Source organism: Solea solea, chromosome 14 (genome assembly GCF_958295425.1).
Source record: "Solea solea chromosome 14, fSolSol10.1, whole genome shotgun sequence".
In the NCBI taxonomy this organism is placed as follows: domain Eukaryota; kingdom Metazoa; phylum Chordata; class Actinopteri; order Pleuronectiformes; family Soleidae; genus Solea; species Solea solea.
The window spans coordinates 18,978,219-18,992,312 of record NC_081147.1 but is presented as its reverse complement, the minus strand read 5'-3'; the positions used below and the strand labels follow the sequence as shown (position 1 = coordinate 18,992,312).

Sequence of the window (14,094 nt, the reverse complement as noted above, 5' to 3'; positions counted from 1 at the left end):
GTGTGTGCTAATGCACAAAAACACTCAAGTACATTCCTGTATTTTAACACCGACTTGGAAATAATAACAGATTCTGATACACTGTCACTTTATGTTAGGGCTTACGCGCAAACACTGCCACCTAGAGGCAAAGGGATGAAATACATGTCCTTGGAAATAACATGAGGACATCTTCATGTATCACATTTAGACAGATTTCTTACTGATCCTATGAGAAATTATGAGACTCTCTTTGATTAAAGTAGAATTACCACTGTATATAAACTCAATACTAACAGTATATATTATATTATTGGACAAAAGTGATTGAAACAAAAACATTCACATTATTACTGCTGGTAAAGTTTTGTTTCTCAGTTTTGAGTTTTTCTGATCACAGATTATTTTGTATTTAACTGCAAAAACTGTTGCTTTTGTTGTCTGTTTAATAATTGAAGTGTTCTAACTAGAACGCCACAGATTTTTAATGCTATACTAAATTGTTTTTTACAACAATGCACCTTGATTTACTTTATTTCTGTGGTTATAGCTGCTTCAAAAATTATTATTTTCTGGTCTTCTGTGATGGTTATCTAAAAATCTCCATCTTTGACATATAACTGAACAAAAAGCAAAAAAACATTTGAGAACGTTACAACAAAAAATAATAACGGAAACATTGATGAAAATAATCTGTGTCTTAAATCGCATTTTTAAAAGTCTTAAAAAAGGAAACAAAAGATGTTGCCTTACTTAAAGATTTATTAATTTATAATACAAGCTTTTATGTAGACCACATTGCATTTAAGTTTTTACATTTATTCATACTGAGCTAAACTTCATAGCAGTGACATTGATTGACAAAAACACAAACCAAAGGACACTCAATGGAAGGAATCAAAAGGTTTCCGACTGTTTCTGAAGAAACCGCAGCCCATCAACACTCCCAGTGCACCACCTTTTATTTAAGACCACATGCCCTCGCTCGACTTCACACAGTATGCCACGTGCATCACTCGCTCACCAACACTCTCATTCACTCACACACGCTAAAATTGAACAAATACCTATACACAAGATAAAAATTGATATTTTCAATTTCAATATTAATGATATTACTGAATTCCACAATAAAAGGCAAACAAGAAGTAAAGACAGCATCCAAATGAAACACCACCAAAAAAAAAAAATTCCTTTTTACTTTTCACCCGAGGGGGAGACGTCGCTCCCTCTACCTTGTTCTCAGTGTCCGATAGAGGAGGGTTTCATTCCAACCACACGTCCACCTCCCATGTTCACCCCGTCATCTTCTGTCTGTGTGTAAGTGGCCTTTCGTGTCGGATCCCGTTACGAAAGAACGTCGGCAGTCTAATGAATTAAGTCACCGCCACAAGTGTGAACATGACACCAGATGGCACACAAGCAAATCCTCCTCTGCCTCCATTTTTTTTTTTTTTGCAAGCCTCACTGGGAGTCCTGTTCCTGTTCCCAATGGACCTGTACATCCCTCAGGTGTTAAAGCGGCTCCTCCTGATAAAAGTAAAATCTCCATTGGTCCATTGCCAGGACCAAACAGGACGTAGGTAATGGCACGAATGCCATTAGTGCCGATAAAAGACGGTTCAATTAAGAGGCAGAAACGGTCTACGGGGAGGATGGCACGTTTTCTACCACGTGGGGGGAACTGAGGTCTGTTCATCAAAGGAAAATGTGAGGAAAGAGAGGGTGACACTATAAACACTTCTGAATAAACAACCAGGTTAAGTGCAATGAGAGGGTTAACACCAATGAGTAAGACGTGGGGGGGAACATCCATGTGACTAGTAGGGAAAGGTTAAAGCCCACACCTCCTTTAGACCACATCTGTGTCCATGAAGAGTGACGAGTTCCTGGGTCTTTTTCACTATGATCGCTATTTAAAACGTGTCCAGCAGCAAAGGTATTATTGGACTGTCAAAATAAAAATGGGCAACAACAGCAAACTCTGTAGATAAAGTAAAAGTTCTGGAGGGATGTTAATATATTGGCACGAAGATGCCTCAGATTGGACATGAGTTCAACCAAAGTGGATAATGCCCCCCCAACCAGACTTCTGTGACTTATTCCACATCCACAGCTGATAGGATGACAGGGCAGGGGAGAGCCGAGTGTATGCATATTTATGTGTGTGTGTGTGTGTGTGTGTGTGTGTGTGTGTCAGTTATGAGTGAGGTCTGGGTAGAATGACGGGAGGGGAGGTGGGGATGTTTCTGTTGCTTTACAAGAGGAGACAGCAGTTGCTCTCTGTGGTTTTTTCTCTGTTCCTTTGACCTACAAACACAGGACAACAGGGACGTTAGGTGAAATAAAGAAACAAGCAGAGGAAAACACAAGTATGGGCGCCGTGTGGGACAAGGCGGACATTAGCAGACATGGCAACAAAGGCTCGAAGGTCAAAGTAAAGTCTCAGGGACCATTAGGAGTCTCCGGGGGGAAAATAAACTGCGTTATTTTGTTCAGTAACGGAGGAATCGAACTAATTACTGTTTCACTCTTTTCAATAAAATGTGGCATGTTACTGTAATGTTTACATTCAACCGGGCTCTCTCAGCCACGCAGGGGATGCAAAGTGTTTTTTCTTCTCTTTTCTTTGTTGAGGGGGGCGGGACAATGGCATAAGTAATGATGATTGGCTAAGGTAGAGTAACATTTCCTGGTAAGCCAATCAGAGGTGGGCGGGCTTTCACACAAAAACACACGCACACACAAACAACAAAGAGACGCAAGCAGCAAATTCTAAGATAGCGTTTTCAAACTGGAAGGACAGACATTACTTTTCCCTCATTGAAATAAATGGTAAGAATGTATATGTTTATCAATAGTAACGTATGTCTTGTCTCGCATTGTCTTCTGTTAATAAGTTATTCTATTAAGTGTCCATTTCATTCATTGCACATATTTAATATTCAGTCTTATTATAAATAATTGAACATACAGTTGGTTTTACGGTTTCATTAAAATTCTTTGATAAATTAAAAAAAAGAGAAAAAGTAACAATACTTACTTTCCCTGGTAACTAGTTACTTTTACAATGCGGTAAATCGTTTACTAAACCCGTTACTTTTTTAAAGTAACACTGCTCGCCATCTTCAGTGAAACTCATATTCTGGTTGCAGTTTTCTAAAGACAAAAAAAAAGGAAAGTTGCTTACCATGAGAGTTGGGCTCTGGCAGAGTCTCTCTGGCAACCAAGTGCATGACAGTCGTCCTGCCCGGTGGCAGCTTTAGGGCTTTAAACACAGAACACACACATGTTTCACCTCCGTTAGAACCTTCAGTGGCTAATATTGTGAGAATGAGATGATGTCAAAAAAGATTTCCAGATAAACAGTCATGTTATTGAAAAGCAAAGGCTTCGGCCAAATATATCTCATACAAAGGACATCAGATTTAAATATCTTTGCACATTAGAAATGAACTCAGATTTGGCATCTGATGCAGATCAGACATCAACTCCAGATAATGGAGTCTGGTGTTTTCTGTTCAAATAAGACGAACGCAACATGGTCTGGATAAGTCGCTTTCACAACAGCAGGAAAATCAGCGGAGGGTCCAGGCTGTGAAGGTGTGGCTCTTGGCTTAATCATCCAAAATGCAGGGCACTCACCCATTCACTCGCCATGGATTCACTGAAATTTTGCCTGCTGCAGTTTTTACATGCGCTCACGTGTACAGTACGTGTCTGAGAGCAGTTAAAGACACTTCAACCAGTTCTACTGTTATGTATGTTGTGTTTTGACTACCGTTGTCAACAATGCACTTCCTTTTAATTATTTGTGTATTAGTGGTTCTCAGTGAAACAAGGCGGGATTGACATTGATCCAGAAAAAAACGTTTGTATATAAATGACCTGTTTTGACCTGATATTAACATCCGTCCTGAGAAACACGATCACACAGACGGACAGAACGGATGTCTCAGAGGACAGCAATGAAGGTAAACAGGAGTGAGGTGTTTGATGAATAACACCGTCTGCTGTTGACCCACTGAAAAACCTGTTTATGACCAAACCCTCTTAATTTCCTGTTCCACCTTACTTTTACCACACCGTGTGAATTTCATTGACTGAAGCCTCAGAGGAGGAAAAAGAAAGTGCTTTGTCTGCCAACAGTTGACTCACATAGCGATAAACCACTGGATCAGCCTATCTGATTGGCTGCCGGTAAATCCGTGTTCCTGAGGGCACACAAGTGTAAGCCAGGTACCGGGCAAAGTCCATGAGTTGAAAAGGTTAATGGGATTAAAATAAGAAAATCAGACAGGATGTTTACACTGCTGTGTTTTGACTGAGCTGCTCATTTGTTAAACTGTGTCTACCTCAAGTTTAGGAAGCTTGAGCAGTGAGTAGATGCGCAAAGGGGTGGAAAATTCCCAGTAATAGCCAGAAAATTTCAATGGGATTGGAATTTTTTCTATGGAATTATGGGAGTGACTGTAAAAGGATAGCAATCAGATCTTGAAGTTGACACCGGAGAAGCATGTTAATACCAGATGTAAATGCATGAGCTGAAGCACTATCTGATTGCTATTAGATCACAGAAAACACATTCTAATGCAGGTGTAAACAGTCCCATCAGGAGCCGACTTGATAAAGGGAGGAAAATTAAAAGTATAGAAAATGTGAAGTAAATAAGTCACAAGTGTTTCAGAGTATTTCACCAATATATCACTCAACATAAAGTTCAGAGGAAAAGCAGTTTGACAAACAACCCCTTGAACAAGGTCCACTGACTGGAAATGTTCTAGAGCTTTACCTCACATCTCATGGCCTTAATGAGCAAGTGAGTAAGTTGTTAAACTCGTGATTGGAATTCAATACTTTGGTCATTCGAGGACAAAAATTAAAATCACATGGCAACTGAAGCGAAATCCAGTCACAATGTGGATAAAAGCTGCAGTGAGTGAAACCTATGCTCGTGAGTTATCTTTGTGTCGTACCTCCCAGAGTAACATTGCCATGAAGGAAGCGTCCCTGAAAGATGAGGCGCAGTATGCTGGGGCTGCTCACCCTCTCCTCCTCCCATCCTGTCAGAAAAAGCAGGAAAAACAAAAACATCACTGAAGATGTAGACACTTCTGTTTCCCTTCAGCCATATTTACCCACAGATCTGGAAAATTGTGTGATTATGTCATGTTTATTTATGGTGGAAATAAGACAAATATTAATGAGACAACTACAAAATGTAAACAGGGGTTTGGGAATGATGAACATACTAATTCACAAATAACATAAAAAATAAAATGTCAAAGGTGACACTTTTTAAAGTCAAATGAAATCTAGTCTGGTATTGCATTACTTCTGTGCAGCCATATACACTGCTAATAACATTTCTTTTGCAGCCATATACACTGATAATAACATTTCTTTTGATTCTTAATGCTTTCAAGTAAGCATTCATGGTTCTATAGAAACAAAACACAATGAAACAGTGATGAAATAAGAGTAAAAGAAAAATCAATTTACCCTTTCCAAGGTATTTAACTCACATTATAGTTTAAGGTTTTAAGGTTTACATTAAATGTTTCAATAATAGTGGGTGAGATAAACTGTGTAAGGCAACTGCATGCGTCCACAGAAATTACACTAACGTTAATTTAATAAACTTCAGTTGTCAATTTAAGTTATTACATAAAATCCAGTTTGTGATCATTTAGGAAAGTAATAATGTGTATGGTATGGACCTGCAGTGTTATATGTTAACAGGTGTTTTCTTAAAATAGTGTCCATCCCGTTCAAAATCACAGGGCAAGCCATCTAAACAACCGTTACCACAGGGTGATTGTTTTAAGATTGTTGAATTAGATTGCAGTAGTTCCATTTAGGGTCAACAAATAAACTGACAAGAGAGCGTGAACTGAACAAAAATACAACAAACTGAATTCAGTAAAAGCATACCTGCAGGCCAGTTCTCAAATACATGTTTGGCGATGTCTGTGGCCGAGTCGTTCGGGGAGAAAGTGAAGTCTTGCGTTTTCCCACTGACCAGGATAAGGCGGAGGTGCACCTGAAACAACAGACAATAACAGCTGAATTCGGTCCATAAAAATGTGGCATCAACCGACAAAAAAAACCCTCCAACAAATTTCCACTAGAATTCATCTTCATTTGTGGTGGTGGAATCCCTCCAACCTTTAACCTCTAACCTTCTCAGACATGGGGGGACCTTCTGAAGGCTGTGAAGAGACGAGCATTCCAGTCCAATTAGATTCTTCCACGCCAGCTCTCCACCATTTGCCTGGACAACTTCTTTCACTGAGGGCTTACACTGAAGTGAGCCCCTGTTGCCAGAGATGACAACAGATATGGGTGGGGCTGAGGGGGAAGAACACTGGCCCTTTAGTTACAGGGCACTGCAAGCTCCTCTCCGGGCTGTCGGCCTAATGCGATAACCCCAGGTGTCCCAGACAGCTCTGGGCTATATTATTAAATTTACATGGCTAGTGCGTAGCCCTGAGGGGACCGTGCAGAAGTGTGTGGGAGGGTCTTAAACAGCGGGGTTTCCAAGATATTTGATCCTTTGGGCTACTGCACACAAAAAAAAGGAGCTACTTCTCTATCATACCTTCAAGGTAGGGCTGGGCAATATGACTTAGAAATAATATCTCAACATCAAGTTGGTGATGTACTGTATCTTGATATAAAGCTGGACATATGCTGTTCCTCTGAGATCATTAAAGGTTTTGGTGACAATACATTGTGAATACAGTTAAATGTTAGTTATCGGCAAAGAAAAGACTATCTTGTCTTCAGCTGCTTTAATGCTCACTTACAATAAACGTAATGAAAATCGGAAAATGGAGCCAATCTAAGCTCCTGTGGCTTTGTCATATCTTCAACACTATTAAACAGAATGCATAGCAATTAGATCTCTGTGCGTGTCAGATGCGTGGTAATCTTGGAGGCCTTTATGAAGCATACATTGGGCTGATAAGTGTGTCATGCGGTCACGTCCGTGTTTAGTGAACTCAGTAAGTGATTTCAGAACAATGCCCTGAACATTAAAATGTGACAACCAAGGCTTTTTGAATAAAAGGTGAAGATATGCTCCTTATGGATTCTAGACAATTTATATTAAATTATATTAATTTGTCCGCTTGTTTTGTGTTTGTATGCTCAGCTCACGATCAGGATCGAAACATCACTGAAAAAATTGGAATAATCAATTCTGACTGCTCCTTGTTAATAGTGTACATCTATCTAATCCATTAATCCATCACTTCTAATAGATTATGTCACTACTTCAAAATAATTGCTTTGGTAGTTAAACAAAAACAAACCCTACAGACTTAATCTTTCTGGTGTGAGACCTGGGTAAGAATTGGCAGATGAAATTAATTTTCTCTGACATTTTACCTTCTTAAAAAGGTCAAAGATGAACTTTCCTTGGTTCACAAATCACAGGAGAGAACAAAGAGACTTAACTGCGATGTGTAATGTTCAGAGAGGGGCAACCCCACTCTCTGATCTGTTTACAAATACAATCCTCCACTGGTGGTCCTCTGCCTTCCCTTCCCCCCTCTGAACTGAATAACCTCAATGTGGGGTTACGTGTCATCATTAACAAGCTTTGACCCAATCTCGTTGATCCAGCGCAAAATAAAAACAATGTTGAATCTGCCCGGTTGCACATGGCAACACCCTGTATCACTCAGGTCCTCAACATTCTCCAACTGGAGGTCAAAACTGAAATCCCAACATTGCTGTGACTTACTTCTTAAGGGTTAACAGAGCTATGAAACGCTAATCCATGCATGATGTTTGTCAGGTTTCCTAAAATCATAACCAGTGTCAAACGAATGACCCTGGCTGCCAACTGTCAGGATGGATGATCTATTAAACCATGCTCCGTCTTGCTGTGGGTTTTCACCTGCTATAGGTGTCCTGGATAATTCAGATGGCAAACATACCCTTGTATTGTTTTTTTAAAGATACAATATGTGATATAAACCAAAAACATTTTGCTAATCTACCAAAGAGGGACATAAGTAAAACTATGGAGCTGCTGTTGTTGTTTTTTGTTTCAACTGCATTCACAACATCATAATCCACACACAGTTGCTGTGAAAAAACACAAGACAGACCAACCACTAGCAATGGGAATGTGTTAATTGCCTTGTTAGTGGCTTCACCTGGTTTTAAAAATCCCAGGAACACCACCTAATTATAGTGTGGAAGAGGCTTTACTGTCTGGTATTAAGAATAACGTGTAGATTATATACTCAAGGAAATACTTCTATAAAAATAAAACCCACCTCAGTCTGCCCAATCCTAAAATGTGTGGTTTCATCTGATTAACAGACATAAATTCACTTTATAGATAACATTAAACTAATCTAATTTCCCATATTAGATAACTGATAATAACAGACAAAATAATAATTACACAAAACCAAAAACATGGTAGCTTATCTTTGTAAATGTTTGCAAGAATATCAGCTATTTCATTTAGTTAATAATAGGACAGCAACATTATCATTGATTACTAATTAAACAAATTATTTCATTTCAGCTCATTAAATATTAAAACAGAATGGTTTATTTGCTCCACTACAAACATAACCCATTGATAAATCCATAAAATTGCCAAAAACTATTATTATTTTTTATCATAATAAATAATAATCAATTAAAACAATTCATTATTAAAATATTTATTAGTTGTAGCTTTTTTGTGACTTCCATTATCATTTCTGAATGCAAGTACTGTCTATTCATGTGGTTGGGTGGGTTAAGGTGGGGTGGAGGGGTAACCTAGTAAGAGGGTACATTCAATTGGCATCTAAACCATGAAAGGAAAGTAGGGCAACGTTTTAACTGAGATTAGACAGATGGTGTTCACAGGAACAGCAGTCACTGTCCCAGCTAAGTGTTTGTGGACTTTGGCTAATCCATGGTCCCCCAACTCCAAACGTTACACAATTTAAATTTTTGATGTCCAGTGTGTAAGTATTACTGACATCTAATGGTGAGACTGTAATGTAACAAACAGAGGACTCCTTTGTTCACTCCTCCCTATCCCAAAGCATGTCAGGGGACTAAAGTGACCTAAGCATACCAGAAAAGATTGTTTTTCTTTGTTTCTGTAAAATGCTTTTCGATCAAAACCTGTAACGCATGCTCTGGCTGGTTTGTCAGTTCAGTAGGGCTGCAACTAATGAATATTTTCGTAGTTCTTTAATCAGCTGATTATTTTTTCTATTAGTCACAATTATTTCTGTTTATTTAGAATAAACACTAGTAACGTTATTTACATGAACAGAAAATAGGGAAGATAACTACTCCTGTAATTCACTGCACTTGAATCATTAGCAAACGTGACTTATTACACAGGTTGGTTGAATATTTGGCTATAATTGGTTGATTGGGTTTCTGTTTAAAAGACCATTGTTAGGTGTTATAGACTGATTTTGGCAGTGCTGTCACTTAATACACCAGACTCCTCCATTAAATATTGAACTTTTATTTCAATTTCCTTGCTTAACGTTAGAGATTAACACATTTTGAGGATTTAAAATCTTTTCAACTACAGTTCTTCCAGGGATGACACTCACTGCCTCACCAAACCTCACCAAAGCAGGTGCTAAAAAAGCACCAGGTACCAGTCATGCTTCTAAGCCGTGTAATAACATGCATGCTAACATGGGATAACATGAAGTGAGGCCGTCATTGTGACAAAAACCCCATCCCCCGATACATTTTTCTTCGTTGATTCAGAAAGCAATTGACATATCTACTTCCCCCAGCACTTCCTGTAGTGCACTGCAGTTATTGAACATGGTTTGCCAGAGGTGGTGTTTAAATTAAACAGGTCTATGACGCACAAGGCTTAATCTGTAGCCGTGTTTCCATCATGGTACAGTTTGGTTTGGAATGGTTAAGTCCTCAGTCAGACTTGTTTAAATTGAGAACAGTACCTTTACTTGGTAGGTGGGGTGTGCGCTGGGCCCGATGGCTGCGTCAGTGAGATCCGTAGTGTGACACTGTACCGGTGTGGCGTCATCGAACACGACACAACAGACAACAACACAACGGACAACAACGTAGCAGCTTCTGAACACCTGTCTCAAGAGAATGCCACTTTTCTGTCGCCTAATCAGCTCCACCCATACCATAACTCTGGTACCTGAAGGGAAGGGTACCAAAAAATGGGACGGTTGGGACCAGTTATTATGGTACTATTCCTAATGAAAACATAAAAAAATGTGTACCGTACCGTTCCACTCAATGGAAACATGGCTTATGGCTATGACAACCAAACTATTTTAAGTTTGAAGCAATGAAGCAATGAATTTCTGCCAATAAATGTTAGATACCGGACCTTTAACTTGATGAAACATCGATGAATAATATTAACAATAGATTCAGTATGAATGCAGTGTGACAAACTCCTTGGATCTGTGTTGTCAGTGTCATCAGTAAATAGTTTCTTAAAAGGTGACAGACCCTAACTCACCATATCAAGATCCCTCTGGTTGGTCATGGCTCAGGGAGGAGGAAGGTCGTGGATGTGGAGAGCAGAACAGAACAGGACTGGTGTAGTTCAGCTGCTGGAGACGGGGCCAGAGCCCTGGCACAAACAACAGAGACACTGTGAATCTGTTTCCCACAGCCTGGCACCGCAACGGCACCGCACATCACCCCCGATCCACCGGCTTGACACGAGTCTGCAGTCTGCACTGTTATCGATCTATCGCAAAACATGCATTTGATTTCCCGAAGCTGCGAGGGAAGCAGACAAATAAGTGCACTCTGTCGTAGTTAAATAAAGAATTAACGGAGCATAGCAGCATAAGCATTTGCAGGTTGACAATTAGCTAAACGCTAGTGAAGCTGCTGGACTAGCACCACTTACATAGGTTAAATACAATCCCAACTGTACACTCGCAGTTAAGTGGTCACAGAGCTGCTATTGTTGTGAAACAATTATAAACCCACTTCCCCTAAATACACCGCCTAACACCGAGTTTCGTTTCGTCTGATGTCGAAACCAAGCTGTGCTACCAGGATAATGCTAACGCTAGTACTATTTGCTACGTTAGCTTATGTCGACCCTGCCATCGATGACTTGCTGTAGACTATCAGGCTAAACGTGATTTTAGTCTCTTTAGTCTCACCTGCATCGGATGGATATGATGGGATTTCGCATTCAGTTTAGTTGACGAATCAGGGGGGGCGATTTTCGAAGAGAAAATATCGAGTGTAGACGGATATCGTTGAAATGGGTATCAGTGGCTAATGGACGGGAAGACGCCGGATGTCAGCTGGTTGTAAACACTGAGGACAACCGCAAAGGCTTCTGGAAGTTGAGGTCCAGAACAAGCAGCTCTGCGGCATCATGGCCGGTACAAACAGACCTTCCTTCTGTTTGGCTATAGCAAATATTTCCTGATATAAAGATATTGACAATTATTTTAGAAACCTATGACGCCCATTCTGCCACACAGAGAAGAAAATAATGCATACCCAAGTCATAATTATGAAATATTAAGTCATAATAATGAGATACTATCTCTTAATAATGAGATACTATCTTATTATTACGAGATATTGAGTCATAACTATGAGATACTAAGTTTTGAGATAATATCCCATAATTATGAGATGCTATGTCATAATAATGTGATACTATTTCAAAATTATGACTTAGTATCTCATTATTACTACTTAGCATGTCATAATTATGAGATAGTACATCATTATTACGAGTTATTATCTCATGATTATAAGATAGTATCTCATTATTATGACTTAGTATGTTATTGTTATGGCTTACTTATATATATTTTAATTTTTCAAGTGTCACTAACGGGCCTCCATATAAGAGACATAAAAAAACTACTGTGAACCAATTCTTCTGTACTAAAAACAACATATAAATACTCAAATGCAATAAAAAGGAAACTATATAATCAGACACTGTATGTCCTGTAATAGAGAATTGAACATCCACTTCCTCAAGTAAGTACAAATTTTGAGGAACCTCTGTTCATGTGAGGCTACACATACAACATTTCAGTTGGAAATATACATTTTTACTCCACCACGTTTATCTGACAATAGACCAACTTTGCATATTATGAATTAGCATGTACTAATCTGATTTTTTTTTTAAACTAAATCAATGATTCCATTCTATTTTGGCTCTTGGCCCCTTCTTTGAGATGTTTACACTTTACTTCACTGGTTTTCAGTTTGAGGCCCGACTTGTATTCTTCCTTCCAACCATCATTAATCATCTAATAACCCCTCAGATTTATTTAATGATCCTTTAGGAAAAAAAAATGAAGCTATACTGTTAACTACCAGTTTAATGTTTAATATTGTGATATGTTGTGGTTGTGTGAGAATAATATCAACAACCAAGGCCATGAACACTGTAGAATGGGTGCTTTTATTTATTATTTATTTATATTTGTACTAAGTAATCTGAGTAAACAAAAAGTGTGCAGGGAATTGATTTAATTAACAGATTGGCAAACAATGGTTAGACAAAGCACCTAAAAGTCTCAATACAGTGAAGCATTTAAGCTTTAAAGCTGAAATTTCCTGCTCAACCAGGTTATCACATTTTGGCTTGTGCAATACTAACAGAGGACCAGTTGGTTAAAAGGAGGGAGAGAATAAGTACAGGCTGAAATCCAACTGAAAAGCTTTTTCCAACTCTGTTCCTGGGGCAAAAAAACTTACTTGAGCCTAAACTTGATCCTGTTTTTGGGATACGAGTGTAAGGCCCAGTACTAAGAACAGTTATCTACACAAAGAAGACAGCTGTGGTAACAGCACTGTGGTGGGTCCACCTGCAGACTGCACATGCTTTCTGGTCCCTGATGTTGAACGCGTACACTGTGCCACACCATGTTAGTCATCAAAGAAAACTGTGGCTACACCTGGCTGTCAGACAGCTGGAGCCACCTCAGCATTTTAAACAGGAAGCCAGTCTCTTCTCAGTAATGACTCAGCTAATGAGACACAACACAAGGTTTCACTTTAGAGACAGACATGTCGCTTTCTTTTGGAGCTTCATATAAACACCTAATAAATGATTTACAGCATGTGATTGTGTCATGGGCTTTTGACTATTAAAAAAAAATCTGTTGCCCATTTAGTTTTGCTGTTTTGCATCAGGTTCCTGTCAACCAAAAGTCGGCCATTAAAAGACAAATCACTGTCAGCTCTGAATCACTGGTATTCGGGAGAGTGATTAGAAATGTGGTGAAATAAAAGACAGTTTGGGAGATAAGCAGGCCGACATAATATTTGTCTAAACCAGATGACTGATGTCTCACATCAGCTGCAAATAAACTTGTGACTAGATTTTTGTGAGGAATGAGGACAGTGCATTTTATTCCCATCACATGATTATGTTACTATGTTGTCCTTGATGTATATTTACTTTTTCTTCTTCAGAAGGGGAGCATGATGAAGGGCCAACACTTTTCTGTCTGTGCATATTTGGTCACTACTGTGTGCACCAATGTTGTGTGACTGAATAAAAAAGCATAACAACTACTACTACTACTACTTAAAGTGAAGGGGCATGAGGAAAGGCATTTTAATGTCCAACAAAATTGGTGATTACAGCACAACATGTGTCAGTGTTGGGTGACTGTGGCTACTTGTTTCAAGGCAGACTTAAAAAGTGAGATGATGTATAGAGTTGGCAGTGATATTACAGGTCAGGAATTACCCAAGCCATGTGGACATGCTATATTTAGACAATCTGACATAAGAAAAATGCAGCATGAGGACACATATCTTGTTGAAGTTCTATTAACGGCAACCAAGGAGGCAATCACGAGGAAATAGCGTGAAGAGGATCACACTACACTCAACGCAGCTGCAGCTGTACGTTAATGAAACATGTTCAGGTCACTTTAATTCAAATTCAAGTCCATTTAATACACAATCAAAAAAGTGTTTAAAGAGACTGAAATATTAGGTGAGTTTGATGTTCAAATACTAAAATAATTATATATTTATTTACAGATTAAATGTGCTAGTCAGTGAACATTTTTATTATATCTGCATGTGAATATTAGTTTGAGACTGTTTGAGAATTTGACATCTAATAATACA

At 38.8% G+C, this 14,094-nt stretch overlaps 1 protein-coding gene across 1 annotated transcript; it reads right to left on the bottom strand.

Moving 5' to 3' along the window:
• Positions 1–723: 723 nt before the first annotated feature.
• Positions 724–11,291, bottom strand: ubl3b (ubiquitin-like 3b). Its single transcript, XM_058650299.1, has 6 exons — positions 11,133–11,291; positions 10,472–10,585; positions 5,914–6,022; positions 4,956–5,042; positions 3,170–3,247; positions 724–2,289 (listed from the first exon to the last, which is right to left on the bottom strand). The coding sequence occupies exons 2-6, from the start codon at positions 10,496–10,498 to the stop codon at positions 2,237–2,239; spliced, it is 354 nt and encodes a 117-aa protein (XP_058506282.1). The 5' UTR covers positions 10,499–10,585; positions 11,133–11,291; the 3' UTR covers positions 724–2,236.
• Between the last annotated feature and the right edge of the window lie 2,803 nt (positions 11,292–14,094).

Bases quoted from the DNA above. Each gene is read 5' to 3' on its own strand.
- ubl3b (XM_058650299.1), bottom strand. From the start codon at position 10,498: ATGACCAACCAGAGGGATCTTGATATG. The intron at 6,023-10,471 runs GTGAGTTAGGGT...CTGTTGTTTCAG, and splicing joins ACCAGAGGGATCTTGATATG to GTGCACCTCCGCCTTATCCT. The intron at 2,290-3,169 runs GTAAGCAACTTT...CTGTGTTTGTAG, and splicing joins GCCAGAGCCCAACTCTCATG to GTCAAAGGAACAGAGAAAAA.